The following is a 14,479-nucleotide window of genomic DNA, read 5'->3' on the forward strand; positions in this document are numbered from 1 at the left end:
TCCATGGCAGAAAAGGTCTTCCAGTCACCGCCAGAATCACTTTGCTGAATACGACGTATACGCAGTATGAACATGCAGCAATCGGTACCTCGCTAACCACTCTCCAAGCTGGTAGCGTGTGTCTCACATTCTTTCCCAACTTCAACATTCCTCTCAGAGACAAGAACCTGAGGAACTGTATGAAGGTTCAACTGCAAATCACTGGCGCTCCACAAGTCTCTTGAGCCTACATGGCTACTCTGCATCATCAACTGATCTACAGACTCCAAGATCACGCCGTTGATCTTCCTTTACCAGGACAGTCTGAAGATACCATCCTGATCACTGCGGAACGCGAAGATGACATTCCAACCATTCTGCAGATCCCACGGCAAATCCCTAGAGAAGAACTGAAAGATCTCATTCCTCTTGAATGGATCTCCAGCTATGAGCAGCTTCATCAACAGTCCTCACCGATCCATCTTTCAGATCCAAAATTCCAAAGACTTCCAGATGGTACGGTAAAGACGGTTTTCAACCCGAAAGACACGGCATCATCCAGTACACCTCCGGTGTTCCAGTCATTAATGATCAGACCTGTTACTTTCGAGGATGACATTCCAGTCAGTCATGTTGAAGCAGACGGATCTCCTATCTATACAGACAAAATTGAAGGTCACTTCATATGGGATGTTGACCCATCCATGTGCGATCCAGACTGCTCATGCCGTCAAAAACAACAAAGAGAAACTAAACCATCCTGCAAACCGTTTTCTCCCAACAGAAAACCCGATGACCCATCCAGCCCATGGATAGGCATCCGACGCCCAGATCCAAAACCGAAACCCTTGTGGATCTACGATAGAGCCCTTGAAATTCTTCGAGAAGAAGGTCTCCTTCCTCCTGAAGAACCTGAACCAGAACCATATCAAACTGAACCCTACCAAACTCCAGTTTCCATACCTCCAGAAGCCTAGCCAATCCCTTGTTTCATGGTTTCTCCATATGACAAACAGTTTCCACCCTTGGAAACCAGATCATACGATTCCAACCTTCACTCTAGACCATTCATCCAACCCTCTGAAGTTCAACCAGACGGATCAAGGAAGCTTCCATCACAAGCTGAACAAGTTCTGAACTGGCAAACCCAGAATGCTAGAACACAAAACATGACGCTGAATGCCATTGACAACAAAGTTGACAGACTCATCAACCATGGCGCTCAGATGAATCAACGATTTGACACCCTTGATTCCAGAATTGAAGCATTATATGATGATCTTAAAAGAAGAATCGATGTTCTTAGTTCTGAACTCAGACATTTCATCTCTGAAGGATACTTTGGATCCTTATTCAGTGCTAAAGAAGAAGAAATCAGAAGACTCAGAGAAGAAGTATCACAGATTGAACGAGAATATCGTCCAGCTCCTCCTACACCAACCTACACACCAAAAGCATTTCCATATGCTCCATCATATTCCTTCATTCCTCAATCACCACCTACACCATCTTACAGACAGCCTGATTATTCCAAACACTTTAAATCTACTGCTGAAATCCTGAGAAAACACTCCCTTATTCCAGCAGCTCCTGTTGCTCGTAGATCTCCAATCCCAGCAAAACCTTTGCCACCTGAACCTATTCATCAACCACCTGAACATGTTGATCAGCAACTCAAAAGTCCATTTGTTTCACCTGATCAATCTCCATCTTTCCTTGCTGATCCAATTCCTGAAATACCTACTGAAGACAACAGTGATGTTTCCACTGAAGCTGAAACATCTTCCTCTTCCTCAGAGCAAGAGATTACTGATCTCACCAACATGATGATGGCATCTCCCATAGAACCAGGATCGTCCAGAACTCATGAATTCCATGACGAGTCCGATACCACAGTCCCTATTGTGGAAGAACCCTCGGAAGCCACCTCGGCTCCTCCTCAATCGGCTCCTCATCATTCAACCAACAACTCATGGTTCTCTTTTGACGGATTACCTCCAACCAAGTGGAGAGACAGAATTGGTGAATTTGGTGCATGGATTGATCTCCAACTTTCAAAGCCCGGGAACACATTACAATCAGTTCTTGTTGAATTTACATCCAGATTTACTGGTACACTAAGAGATTGGTTCCAAAGTCTTGGTGAATTCAGACAAGTTACATTCATTAATTCCCAGATTCCCTCCTTTGCATTGGGAACACTCTACAGAGAATTTGTTGGTGATCCAGACATACATGCCAATGTTGTTCGTCAAGAATATTTTGAGATGAGATGTTGCTCTCTAAAGAAGAAGGATCTTGATTTTCATTATCAAAGAATGTCTAAAAGGTATTATCTTCTTGGTGGATTTCATGATGATAATCTCAGACAAGTTTATATCAATTCATTACCAGAAGATATCCAGCCAGACTTACAGAGAAAGATCGCTTCACTCTCTCGGCCTCTCAAAGAAATCTCTCTTGGAGAAATTCATCAACTGGCACTCACAGCTCTTGAGAAGTTATGTGACACTCATCAACTATTCTCAAAGATGATCAAGCAGAACCATAAGTTCACGAAGCAATGCAAAAAGCCCTATTTACAGATCAAATGCAAAGAGAAGAATTGCATCTGTAGTCCCAAGAAGAAGAAGCATTTTAAAGACTACGGTTCTGAAAAACTTTCAAAGAAAGATCATAGAAAGAAGAAAAGATTCAGATTCTTCAAGAAGAAGAACAGAAGAGGATATGACAAATCTCCTCGCTGTTTCATTTGCAAGAAGAAAGGACACTATGCAAAACAGTGCCCGAAGAACAGGACAAAGTCTGCAAAGCTTGCTCAACAGTTACAAAATGAAGAATTAGATGCAGACGCAGAATCTATTCTCTCAGAACAAGAAGAGATGACAGAAGATACAGTTCTCGTCCTCACTGACTCAGCAACTTCTGATTCAGACAATGATTATCAGACAGATGAATCTCTTCAGATTCAACCAGTCCAGCCTGTTCTATTTTCTCAAAATTCTCAAATCAGTCCTCATGTCCAGATCCAGCTCCTTCCAGAAAAACATGGTAAACCTATTCCTGTTGTTGCATTCATTGATACAGGATCTCATAAGACCATGATCAATCCTAAAGTCTTACCTCTAGACTGTTGGTCTTCCCACACTCAGTTTTTCAGAGCAGCCAATGATCAAATCTTTTCAACCTCTTTGATTTCCAAGAACAAAATTGGGATTAAACTCCTTCCTAATTGCATCATTTTGACTCAGGTAATCGGTAGTCCACTCCCTCAAAAGGATGTTCTTTTAGGATGGGATGTTTATTGTCTTTCGAAATCATTAAGGATTCTTCCCACTGGAATTAAGTACAAAAGAGAATTCAAGCCTTTTACCCCGACAAACAAGATTTATTCTCTTTCGTATTCCTGTCCAGATTTCCAGTCCATCCAAAACAAACTTCTGAAGTTATGTGCTGAAAGTCATGATCAGTTTATTCATGATCATCCACTTTGGAAAAACCCAGATTTCTTCATCCACATTCCCTTCAAGCTTAATGAAGATGTCAGTCCAACTAAAGCTACACATCCGGGAATGTCTCCTTCAGACCTTAAGTTAGCCAGAGAAGAATGTTATTCTTTACTAAGACAAGGTCTCATTGAACCAACCAATTCCTCTTGGGCATGTCAAGCATTCTATGTTGAAAAAAGATCAGAGAAGATCAGAGGAAAAAAGAGATTGGTTATTGATTATAAGCCGTTGAATGTGTTCATCAGGGATGACAAATTCCCTATTCCAAAAGCCAGAACACAGTTCATCCATCTTGCTGAAGCACAGATATTTTCAAAGTTCGATCTTAAAGGTGCATTTTGGCAACTCGGTATTCACCCAGATGACAGATACAAGACAGCGTTCTGTATACCGAATGAACAATTCCAATGGACAGTTTTACCCTTCGGTTTAAAGATCGCGTCGTCACTGTTTCAAAAAGCGATGACCAGGATCTTCAATCCTATTCTGCATAGTACATTGATCTACATCGATGATATATTATTGTTCTCAAATAGTCATGCAGAACATCATCAGCTTCTTGAACATTTTCACCAGTTGGCATCACAGTACGGGATCATGTTATCAGAAAAGAAAAGCGTGATTGGACAAGAAGAAATTGATTTTCTGGGGATGAAAATTTCCCACGGTACTATCAGCCCAGGTCCACATCTCGCAGAACATTTATTGAAGTTTCCAGATACTGATCTTTCTGTCAAGGAAATTCAACAATTTCTTGGCATAATCAATTATATAAGAGACTTCATCCCGCACGCAAGCCATCATACCAGCTCCCTGTCGCAGCTGTTGAAGAAGAAACCTCCCCCATGGGGCCCTGATCAGACAAGTGCTATCAAACATTTGAAAAAAGCTGCCAAGGATCCACCGCCTCTGACTATTCCATCTACCGTCAATCTCATCCTCCAGTCAGATGCAAGTGATCATTTTTGGGGTGCACTGTTACTTGAAGATAAGGACAACAGAACAGCCTACTGTGGACACGCAAGCGGAGAATTCAAGGATTCACAGAAACATTATCACACCGTTTTCAAGGAGATAATTGCAGTGAAAAATGGAATCCAAAAGTTTGACTTTTATGTCAGATCAAAGCACTTCACTGTCGAAATGGATAACTCATCCTTTCCGAAGATGCTTGAATTCCACAATAAGATTCTCCCTGATCCGCAGATACTCAGATTGAAAGATTGGTTTTCCCGATATGACTTCTCCGTGAAGCATAAAAAAGGCGACCATAATGTTCTCGCAGACATGTTATCTCGCCCCAGGAAAACAGCCTTCCTCATTACCAGCCACCAAGCCATACCACTGATACTCATGGCCTCGTCCTCATCCTCTCCTCCTGATATACTCTACCTAAGTGCCTCTACCCATATCCACTTTCCTCCAGATATGGAACCTGACCTCACTGATCCAGATAAAATCAAATCTTGTGCAAGAATCTTCTATTACCACTATGCCAAGACCATAGGCCAATACCCGACCTTTCCAGCCTACCCATTTCTTAACCCATACGTCATCAAACCATCCTCCTTCTATACACATGTGTTATGGTACCTTTGGTATATTTATGTTTTGCAGGTACATGCTGTATTCATCCCTCTACAGGAGACGTATGCCCATCTTCATGATCCAGCTAACCAGAAATCACTATTCCAAACCTTCCTCCAATTGTTCGATCGACTATCTACCTGGAGAAAGAGGTTAACAGCTCTCATGGGAAACCACAACTTATGGAAGATGGACCCGGCGGAAGCAGAAGCCGTACACAGTATTTTCATACTCCATCGACCGTATTTTTACAATCCTACCAGAAAGCTGTTATGGTCCCAGAATCAAGCGTATCAATGGGAAACACTGTACAACCTTTCTACCTGGCCAAGATACAAGTTCTCACTGCTGAACCACCTCTGTGAATTGAATGACCTGAAGTCCTGCTCCGAGCTCGTCGTGCTCATCCCTGACGAGATTCCTGCTCCAAAGCCACCAGACCCTCCAGATGATCCGATGGACACAGATGATGAAGACAACCCATACAAGAAAATGACGTTCTACCATCCGATTCATGGACAGATAATGGATGAAGACTACGTCAACCTGAATCTCTCACCATCATGCAGAAGTCCAAGGTGACAGGCCACGTCCGTGTCTACTTTATGTATTATTAGTGTCAAAGTCCACAATGGTGGGCCGTCCTATGTCTGTGTGCGATGTAAGTTTGCTTAAAGTCCAAGCTTGTTGGCTTGATGTGTCAATAAGTCTTGCATAATTAAAGGTGGTGGGTCACTCCCCCACAAATGCAGCCGCCCATATGCTGTCACCTTTACTTATGTCAGTTGTCAGTTGTTAAGTCCTTTTGACAAAGTTGTCAGTCGATGCCACAAAGTCTTCACCGGCTTTGCTTTATGTCATCGTCCAACTTTATGTCTCAGTCGAGTCTGCTTTATGTCACTCTCGTTGTTTGCGTATCATGTAAGTTTTTGAGGTCTCAGACCTCTATATAAAGGGACTGCCTTCCCTTTTGTAAGGCAGAGCTAGTTGGAAAGAAGTTAGAGCAAGTTGAATTGAAATCAGAGTTAGTGTTTGCTTCCTTCCATGGCTTTCTAATCTCCTTCTTTCCCCTAAAGGCTAACTGCCCGAAGGACTTCTGTTCTCTTACTTCTATGGACTTGTAATGTCTATATGATGTTACGAGGGATATCTTTACAGTGGATACCCGTAACCTGCCGAGTCACTGAGGAGTGGCATAAGGCTAACTTCTGGTTTAACGAAACTGTAATGGGTTCCTTGCAACGATCGTATCATGGCGCCGAGTATGCTCTGTGCTTGCCTCTATGAGGATCCTGCACACCAGAAAGGTAGTACGGTCCCCGAAGACCTCCTCTAAGAAAGCATTTTGGTTGAAAGACCCGAGTTCTCCGTTGAGTGGCCGTGTGGAAGGCCTGTGTTGGAGATGTGGTCTAAGATTGGGTTGCTTTCCTTTGGTAGGGTTCAGTTTGATATGGTTCTGGTTCAGGTTCTTCAGGAGGAAGGAGACCTTCTTCTCGAAGAATTTCAAGGGCTCTATCGTAGATCCATAAAGGTTTTGGTTTTGGATCTGGGCGTCGGATGCCTATCCATGGGCTGGATGGGTCATCGGGTTTTCTGTTGGGAGAAAACGGTTTGCAGGATGGTTTAGTTTCTCTTTGTTGTTTTTGACGGCATAAGCAGTCTGGATCGCACATGGATGGGTTAACATCCCATATGAAGTGACCTTCAATTTTGTCTGTATAGATAGGAGATCCGTCTGCTTCAACATGATTGACTGGAATGTCATCCTCGAAAGTAACAGGTCTGATCATTAATGACTGGAACACCGGAGGTGTACTGGATGATGCCGTGTCTTTCAGGTTGAAAATCGTCTTTACCGTACCATCTGGAAGTCTTTGGAATTTTGGATCTGAAAGATGGATCGGTGAGGACTGTTGATGAAGCTACTCATAGCTGGAGATCCATTCAAGAGGAATGAGATCTTTCAGTTCTTCTCTAGGGATTTGCCGTGGGATCTGCAGAATGGTTGGAATGTCATCTTCGCGTTCCGCAGTGATCAGGATGGTATCTTCAGACTGTCCTGGTAAAGGAAGATCAACGGCGTGATCTTGGAGTCTGTAGATCAGTTGATGATGCAGAGTAGCCATGTAGGCTGATGAGACTTGTGGGGCGCCAGTGATTTGCAGTTGAACCTTCATACAGTTCCTCAGGTTCTTGTCTCTGAGAGGAATGTTGAAGTTGGGAAAGAATGTGAGACACACGCTACCAGCTTGGAGAGTGGTTAGCGAGGTACCGATTGCTGCATGTTCATACTGCGTATACGTCGTATTCAGCAAAGTGATTCTGGCGGTGACTGGAAGACCTTTTCTGCCATTGAGTGTCAGAAGGAGTCTGACAGCACCAAAGTGAAGATGTGTGTAGCCTTCTCGAATCCACTGGTTGATGAGATCTTGATCGAGCTCAAGATCGACATATTGTTCTTTCGTTGTGGCTGGAATAAGGCACTTGTCAAGAGCGGTTGTCCGTACAAACTCTTTGACTTGTGGTCGGTTGTGAGAAATGAGCAAAGTACGAACTTGATTAGCTAAGGACTTTTTTCTTCTAAATATATTGTAAGGATTTACAAGAGGGAGAGAGGTTTCCTGTATCTGTGCAGAGTCAGGAATCTACGAGTATTCTACTAGGTTTGTAATCTTGGAAGAAGTGGTTTTCTTGATACTGGAAGGTAGAGAGATGGAAGAAGAGAGTCGAGCAGGTGTAATTTCTGAGCTTTGTGAATGAGAATCCATGGATAATGAATTTTCCCCTTTCAGCTATTTGCACCTCAGTACTTCTATAATTTACTTCTATGGCATAAACTTTTCCTTGGACTCTAGGCAAGGACATGGCTCTGATACCACACGAGAGTCGGGAGCCCCAAGACCTTCCAAAGGAAAGCAACCCAATCTTAGACCACATCTCCAACACAGGCCTTCCACACGGCCACTCAACGAAGAACTCGGGTCTTTCAACCAAAATGCTTTCTCAGAGGAGGTCTTCGGGGACCGTACTACCTTTCTGGTGTGCAGGATCCTCATAGAGGCAAGCACAGAGCATACTCGGCGCCATGATACCATCGTTGCAAGGAACCCATTACAGTTTCGTTAAACCAGAAGTTAGCCTTATGCCACTCCTCAGTGACTCGGTAGGTTACGGGTATCCACTGTAAAGATATCCCTCGTAACATCATATAGACATTACAAGTCCATAGAAGTAAGAGAACAGAAGTCCTTCGGGCAGTTAGCCTTTAGGGGAAAGAAGGAGATTAGAAAGCCATGGAAGGAAGGCAAACACTAGCTCTGATTTCAATTCAACTTGCTCTGATCTCAATCTAGCTCTGCCTTACAAAAGGGAAGGCAGTCCCTTTATATAGAGGTCTGAAACCCCGAGACTTACATGATAAGCAAACAACGAGAGTGACATAAAGCAAACTAGACAAAGACATAAAGTTGGACGATGACATAAAGCAAAGTCAGTAAAGACTTTATGGCATCGGCTGGCAACTTTTGTCAAAAGGACTCAACAACTGACAACTGACATAAGTAAAGGTGACAGCACATGGGCGGCTGCATTTGTGCGGGAGTGACCCACCACCTTTAATTATGCAAGACTTATTGACACATCAAGCCAACAAACTTGGACCTTAAGCAAACTTACATCGCACACAGACATAGGACGGCCCACCATTGTGGACTTTAACACTAATAATACATAAAGTAGACACGGACGTAGCCTGTCATTTTGGACTTCTGCATGATGGTGAGAGATTCAGGTTGACGTAGTCTTCATCCGTTATCTGTCCATGAATCGGATGGTAGAACGTCATTTTCTTGTATGGGTTGTCTTCATCATCTGTGTCCATTGGATTATCTGGATCTGGAGGGTCTGGTGGCTTTGGAGCAGGAATCTCGTCAGGGATGAGGACGACGAGCTCGGAGCAGGACTTTAGGTCATTTAATTCACAGAGGTGGTTTAGCAATGAGAACTTGTATCTTGGCCATGTAGAAAGGTTGTACAGAGTATCCCATTCATAAGCTTGATTCTAGGACCATAACAGCTTTCTGGTAGGATTGTAGAAATACGGTCGATGGAGTATGAAAATACTGTGTACGGCTTCTGCTTCTGCTGGGTCCATCTTCCATAAGTTGTGGTTTCCCATGAGAGCTGTTAGCGTCTTTCTCCAGGTAGATAGTGGATCGAACAATTGGAGGAAGGTCCAGAATAGTGATTTCTGGTTAGCTGGATCATGAAGATGGGTATACGTCTCCTGTAGCGGGATGAATACAGCATGTACCTGCAAAACAGAAATATACCAGAGATACCATAATACATGTTTGTGGAAGGAGGATGGTTCGATGACGTATGGGTTAAGAAATGGGTAGGCTGGAAAGGTCGGGTATTGGCCTATGGTCTTGGCATAGTGGTAATAGAAGATTCTTGCACAAGATTTGATTTTATCTGGATCAGTGAGGTCAGGTTCCATATCTGGAGGAAAGTGGATATGGGTAGAGGCACTTAGGTAGAGTATATCAGGAGGAGAGGATGAGGACGAGGCCATGAGTATCAGTGGTATGGCTTGATGGCTGGTTATGAGGAAGGCTGTTTTCCTGGGGCGAGATAACATGTCTGCGAGAACATTATGGTCGCCTTTTATATGCTTCACGGAGAAGTCATATCGGGAAAACCAATCTTTCAATCTGAGTATCTGCGGATCAGGGAGAATCTTATTGTGGAATTCAAGCATCTTCGGAAAGGATGAGTTATCCATTTCGACAGTGAAGTGCTTTGATCTGACATAAAAGTCAAACTTTTGGATTCCTTTTTCACTGCAATACTCCTTGAAACGGGTGGTGTGATAATGTTTTGTGTGAATCCTTGAATTCTCCGACTTGAGTGTCCACAGTGGCCTCGTTATGGTGTCGTATATTCAAGTAACATGCACAACAAAAGGAATTCTGTGATTGTTTTGATTTTTTAACTTGCATTCTGGACTGCGAGGATGAGCTGACGTGATGGAATAGTCAAGAGGCGGTGGATCCTTGGAGCTTTTTTCAAATGTTTGCTTAGACTTGTCTGATCCGGGGCCCCATGGGGAGGGTTCTCTCAAAAAGTGGACAGGGAGCTGTATGAGGCTTGCGTGGCGGGATGTGAAGTCTTATATTAATGTTATGCCAAGAAAATGTTGAAATTTCTTGACAGGAAAGATAGATCTGAAACTTCATAAAATGTTCGGCGAGAATGTGGACCTGGGCTGGATAGTACCGTGGGAAATTTTCATCCCAGAAAATCAATTTCTTCTTGTCCAAAGCACGCTTTTCTTTCTGATAACATGATCCCGTACTGTGATGCCAACTGGTGAGATTGAAAAATGTCAAGAAGTATGATGTTCTGCATGACTATTGAGAACAATAAATATAATGATGTAGATCAAGATGATAGCGAATAGGATGAAGGATCATGGCATCGCTTTTTGGAAACAGTGGACGACGCGATCTTTAAAACCGAAGGGTAAAACTGTCCATTGGAATTGTTCAGTCGGTATACAGAACGTTGTCTTGTATCTATCATCTGGGGTGATACCGAGTGCCAAAATGACACTTTAAGATCGAACTTTGAAAATATCTTGCCTCAGAAAGAGGAATGAACTGTTTTTCTGGCTTTGGAATAGGGAATTGTCATCCATGATGAACACATTAAACGGCTTATAATCAATAACCAATCTCTTTTTTACTCTGATCTTCTCTGATCTTTTTTCAAATAGATATGTTTTGAATGACCAAGAGGAAAGGAATTGGTTGGTTCAATGAGACCTTGCTTAGAAAGAATAACATTCTCTTGGCAATTAAGGTATGAAGGAACATTCCGGATGTGTGCTTTAGTTGGACTGACATCTCATTACGCCTGTGAAGGGAATGTGGATGAAGAAATCTGGGTTTTTCAAAGTGGATGATCATGAATAAACTGATCATGACTTTCAGACATAACCTCGAGTTTGTTTTGGGAATGGACTGGAAATCTGGACAGGAATACGAAAAGAGAATAAATCTTGTTTGTCGGGGGGAAAGGTGGTAAAAGGCGTTTGAATTCTCTTTTGTACTTAATTCCAGTGCGAAGAATTTTAATGGATTCGAAAAGACAAAACATCCCCTCCTAAAGAACATCCTTTTAGGAGTGGACTACCGATTACTGAAGTCCAAAGATGCCAATTAGAATGACGTTTAATTTCCAAGTTTTGTTCTTGGGGAAAATAATGATTGTTAAAGATTTGAGCACGTGGTGCTGTTGAAAAAACTGAGTATGGGAAGACCAACAGTCTGGTGGTAAGACCTTGAGGATTGATCATGGGTCTTATGAGATCCAGAGTATCAATGAATGCAAACAGCGGGACTAGGTACCTGGTTTTCAGGAAAGAGTGGATTGGACATGTGGACTGATTTGAGGATGGATTCTGGGAAATAGAAAAGCTGGACTGCGTTGAATTGAAGGATTTCATTGTCTGATAATATTGTTGAATCAGAGTTGCTGAGTCGGGAGACGAGAACTGTTGATCTTATGTATCTCTTCTTGTTCTGAGAGATAGATGCTGGTCGCATCTAATTCTTCAGTTTGGAAATGTTGAGCAAGCTTGCCAGACTTTGTCTGTTTTCGGGCAGTGTTGCATAGTTGTCCTTCTTATTGCAAAATGAAACAGCGAGGAGATTGTCCAGATCTCTTATGTTTCTTCTCGAAGAATCTGAATCGTTTCTTTTTCTAGATCTTCTTTGAAAGTTTTTCAGAACCGTAGGCTTAAAATGCTTCTTCTTCTTGGGGAATACAGATGCAATCTTCTCTTTGCATTGATCTGTGTAAATGGGCTTTTGCATTGCTGAGGAAACTATGGTTCGGCTTGATAATCTTTGAGAATAGTTGATGGAGTGCACATAACTTACAAGAGCGTGTGAGTGCCAGTTGATGAATCTCCAAGAGGCTTTCTTTGAGAGGACGAGAGAGCTAAGCGATCTTCTCTGTAAGTTGGCTGGTGGATTGGTATCTTCTGGTAAGAATTGATTTATACACTGGTCTGAGAGGATCATCACGAATCCACCAAGAAGATAAATACCTGTTTTAGACATTCGTGAAATGAAAACAAGATCCTCTTCTTTAGAACAACATTCATCTCAAAAAATCTTGACGAACAAAACATGGGCAATTATGTCTGGAGCACCAACCCAAATTCTCTGTAGAGGGTTCCCAATTGCAAAGGAGGAAAATCTGAGAATGAATGAAGAACGGTCTGAAGTCACCAAGAATTGGAACCAATCTCTTAAGGTACTAGTAACTCTGGATGTTTGTAAATTCAACAAGACCGTGATGTGTAAGTGTTCCCGGGTTTGCGAGTGGAGATCAATCCATGCCCCAAAATTCCACCAATTCTGTTCTCTCAATTGGTTGAGGTAATACGTCAAAAGGAGAACCATGAGTTGTTGGTTGAATGATGCGGAGCGATTGAGGAGGAGCGAGGTTGGCTCCGAGGGTTCTTCCACAATAGGGAGCTGGTATAGGACTGTCATGGATTCATTGAGTCTGGACGATCCTGGTTCTGTGGGAGGATGCCATCATTCATAGGGTAAGATCGTGATCTCTTGATCTGTGGATGAGGAAGAGTTTCACTTCAGTGGAGGAAACAATCATGTTTCTTCAATAGGGAATTTCAGGAATTGGCAGCAAGAAATGATGGAGATTGATCCGGGAAAACAAATGACTTTGCGTTGCTGATCAAACATTGTTCGGGAGGCTGATGAATAGGTTCAGGTGGCAAGGTTGTTGCTGGGATTGGAGATTGCGAACAAACAGGAGCTAGCTGATGGAATGAGGGCAAGTTTTCTCAGGAATTCAGCCGTTTAGATAGTAGTAGATTGAAGTGTTGAATAATCAGGCTGTATGTAAGATGGTGTTGGTGGTGCTGTGGCCTGAAGGAATATGATGGAGAATACGGAAATGTTTTGGTGTGTAAGTGGTGTAAAGGCTGGCCGATATTTCGTTAAATCTGTGATACTTCTTCTCGCGTCTTCTGATTTCTTCTTCTTTCGCACTGATAAGGATCCAAAGTATCTTCAGGATGACATGTCTGAGTTCAGAACTAAGAGAAACATCGATTTTCTTTAAGATCATCATATAATGCTTCAATTCTGGAATCAAGGGTGTCAAATCGTGGATTCATCTGAGCGCCATGCGTTGAGGAGTCTGTCAAACCTTTGGTTGTCAATGGCATCAGCGTAATGTTTTGTGTTCTAGCATTCTGGGTCTGCCAGTTAGAACGTCAGCTGTGTTGGAAGCTTCCTTGATCCGTCTGGTTGAACTTCCGAGGGTTGGATGAATGGTCTCGAGTGAAGGTCGGAATCGTATATTGGTTTCAAGGGTGTAAAAACTGTTTGTATAGGGAAGAAACCATGAAAACAAGGGATTGGCAGGCTTCTGGAGGTAGGGGAAACTGGCGTTTGTGTGGGTTCAGTTTGTATATTGGTTCTGGTTAAGGTTCTTAAGGAGGAGAGACCTTCTTCTCGAAGAATGTCAAGGCTCTGATAGTTAGATCCATAAAGGTTGTGGTTTTGGATCTGGGCGAGGCTGCCTATCCATGGGCGTGGTGGGTCATCGGGTTTTCTGTTGGAGAGAAAACGGTTTTTTGAAGGATGGTTTTAGTTTATATTGTTGTTGTTTGACGGAGGAGCAGGCTGGATCCGCCATGGATGGGGCAACATCCCATATGTGAGTGACCTTCAATTTTGTTGTTATAGATAGGAGAGAGCCGTCTGCTTCAAACATGACTGCACTGAATGTCATCATCGAAAGTAAAAGGTCTGATCATTAATGACTGGAACAAAGGAGGTGTACTGATTAGGAGCCGTTTTGCTTTCGGTGTGAAACCGTCTTTACGTACCATAGGGAAGCTTTGGAATTGGATCTGAAAGATGGATCGGTTGAGGATGTTGATGAAGCTGGCTCATAGATGGAGAGATCCATTCAAGAGGAAATGAGATCTTTCAGTTCTTTTCTCTAGGGATTTGCGTGGGATCTCTTGTTTGCGAATGGTTGGAAAATGTCATCTTCGCGTTCCGCAGTGATCGGATGGTATCTTAGATGTCCTGGCACGGAAGATCACCGCGTGATCGTGGAGTCTGTAGAGCAGTGATGTGCCAGAGTAGCTGTAGGACTGAAGAGACTTGTGAGCGCCAGGTGATTGCAGTTGAACCTTCTACAGTTCCTCAGGGTTCTTGTCTCTGAGAGGAATGTTTGAAGTTGGGAAAGAATGTGAGGACCCACACGCTACCACTTGGAGAGTGGTTAGCGAGAACGCTGGTCCGGCTCCCCTGTAAGTTTTGTGCTGCTTCCCCAGGCGTTTCCCCACC

General features: G+C 43.0%; 1 protein-coding gene across 1 annotated transcript; it reads left to right on the forward strand.

Annotated features, from left to right (window-relative positions):
• The first annotated feature begins 230 nt into the window (after positions 1–230).
• Positions 231–956, forward strand: LOC131163386 (uncharacterized). Its single transcript, XM_058119981.1, has one exon. It carries the CDS (start codon positions 231–233, stop codon positions 954–956), a length of 726 nt encoding a protein of 241 aa, XP_057975964.1.
• Positions 957–14,479: the final 13,523 nt, after the last annotated feature.

This window comes from Malania oleifera, chromosome 9 (assembly GCF_029873635.1).
Source record: "Malania oleifera isolate guangnan ecotype guangnan chromosome 9, ASM2987363v1, whole genome shotgun sequence".
NCBI lineage: Eukaryota > Viridiplantae > Streptophyta > Magnoliopsida > Santalales > Ximeniaceae > Malania > Malania oleifera.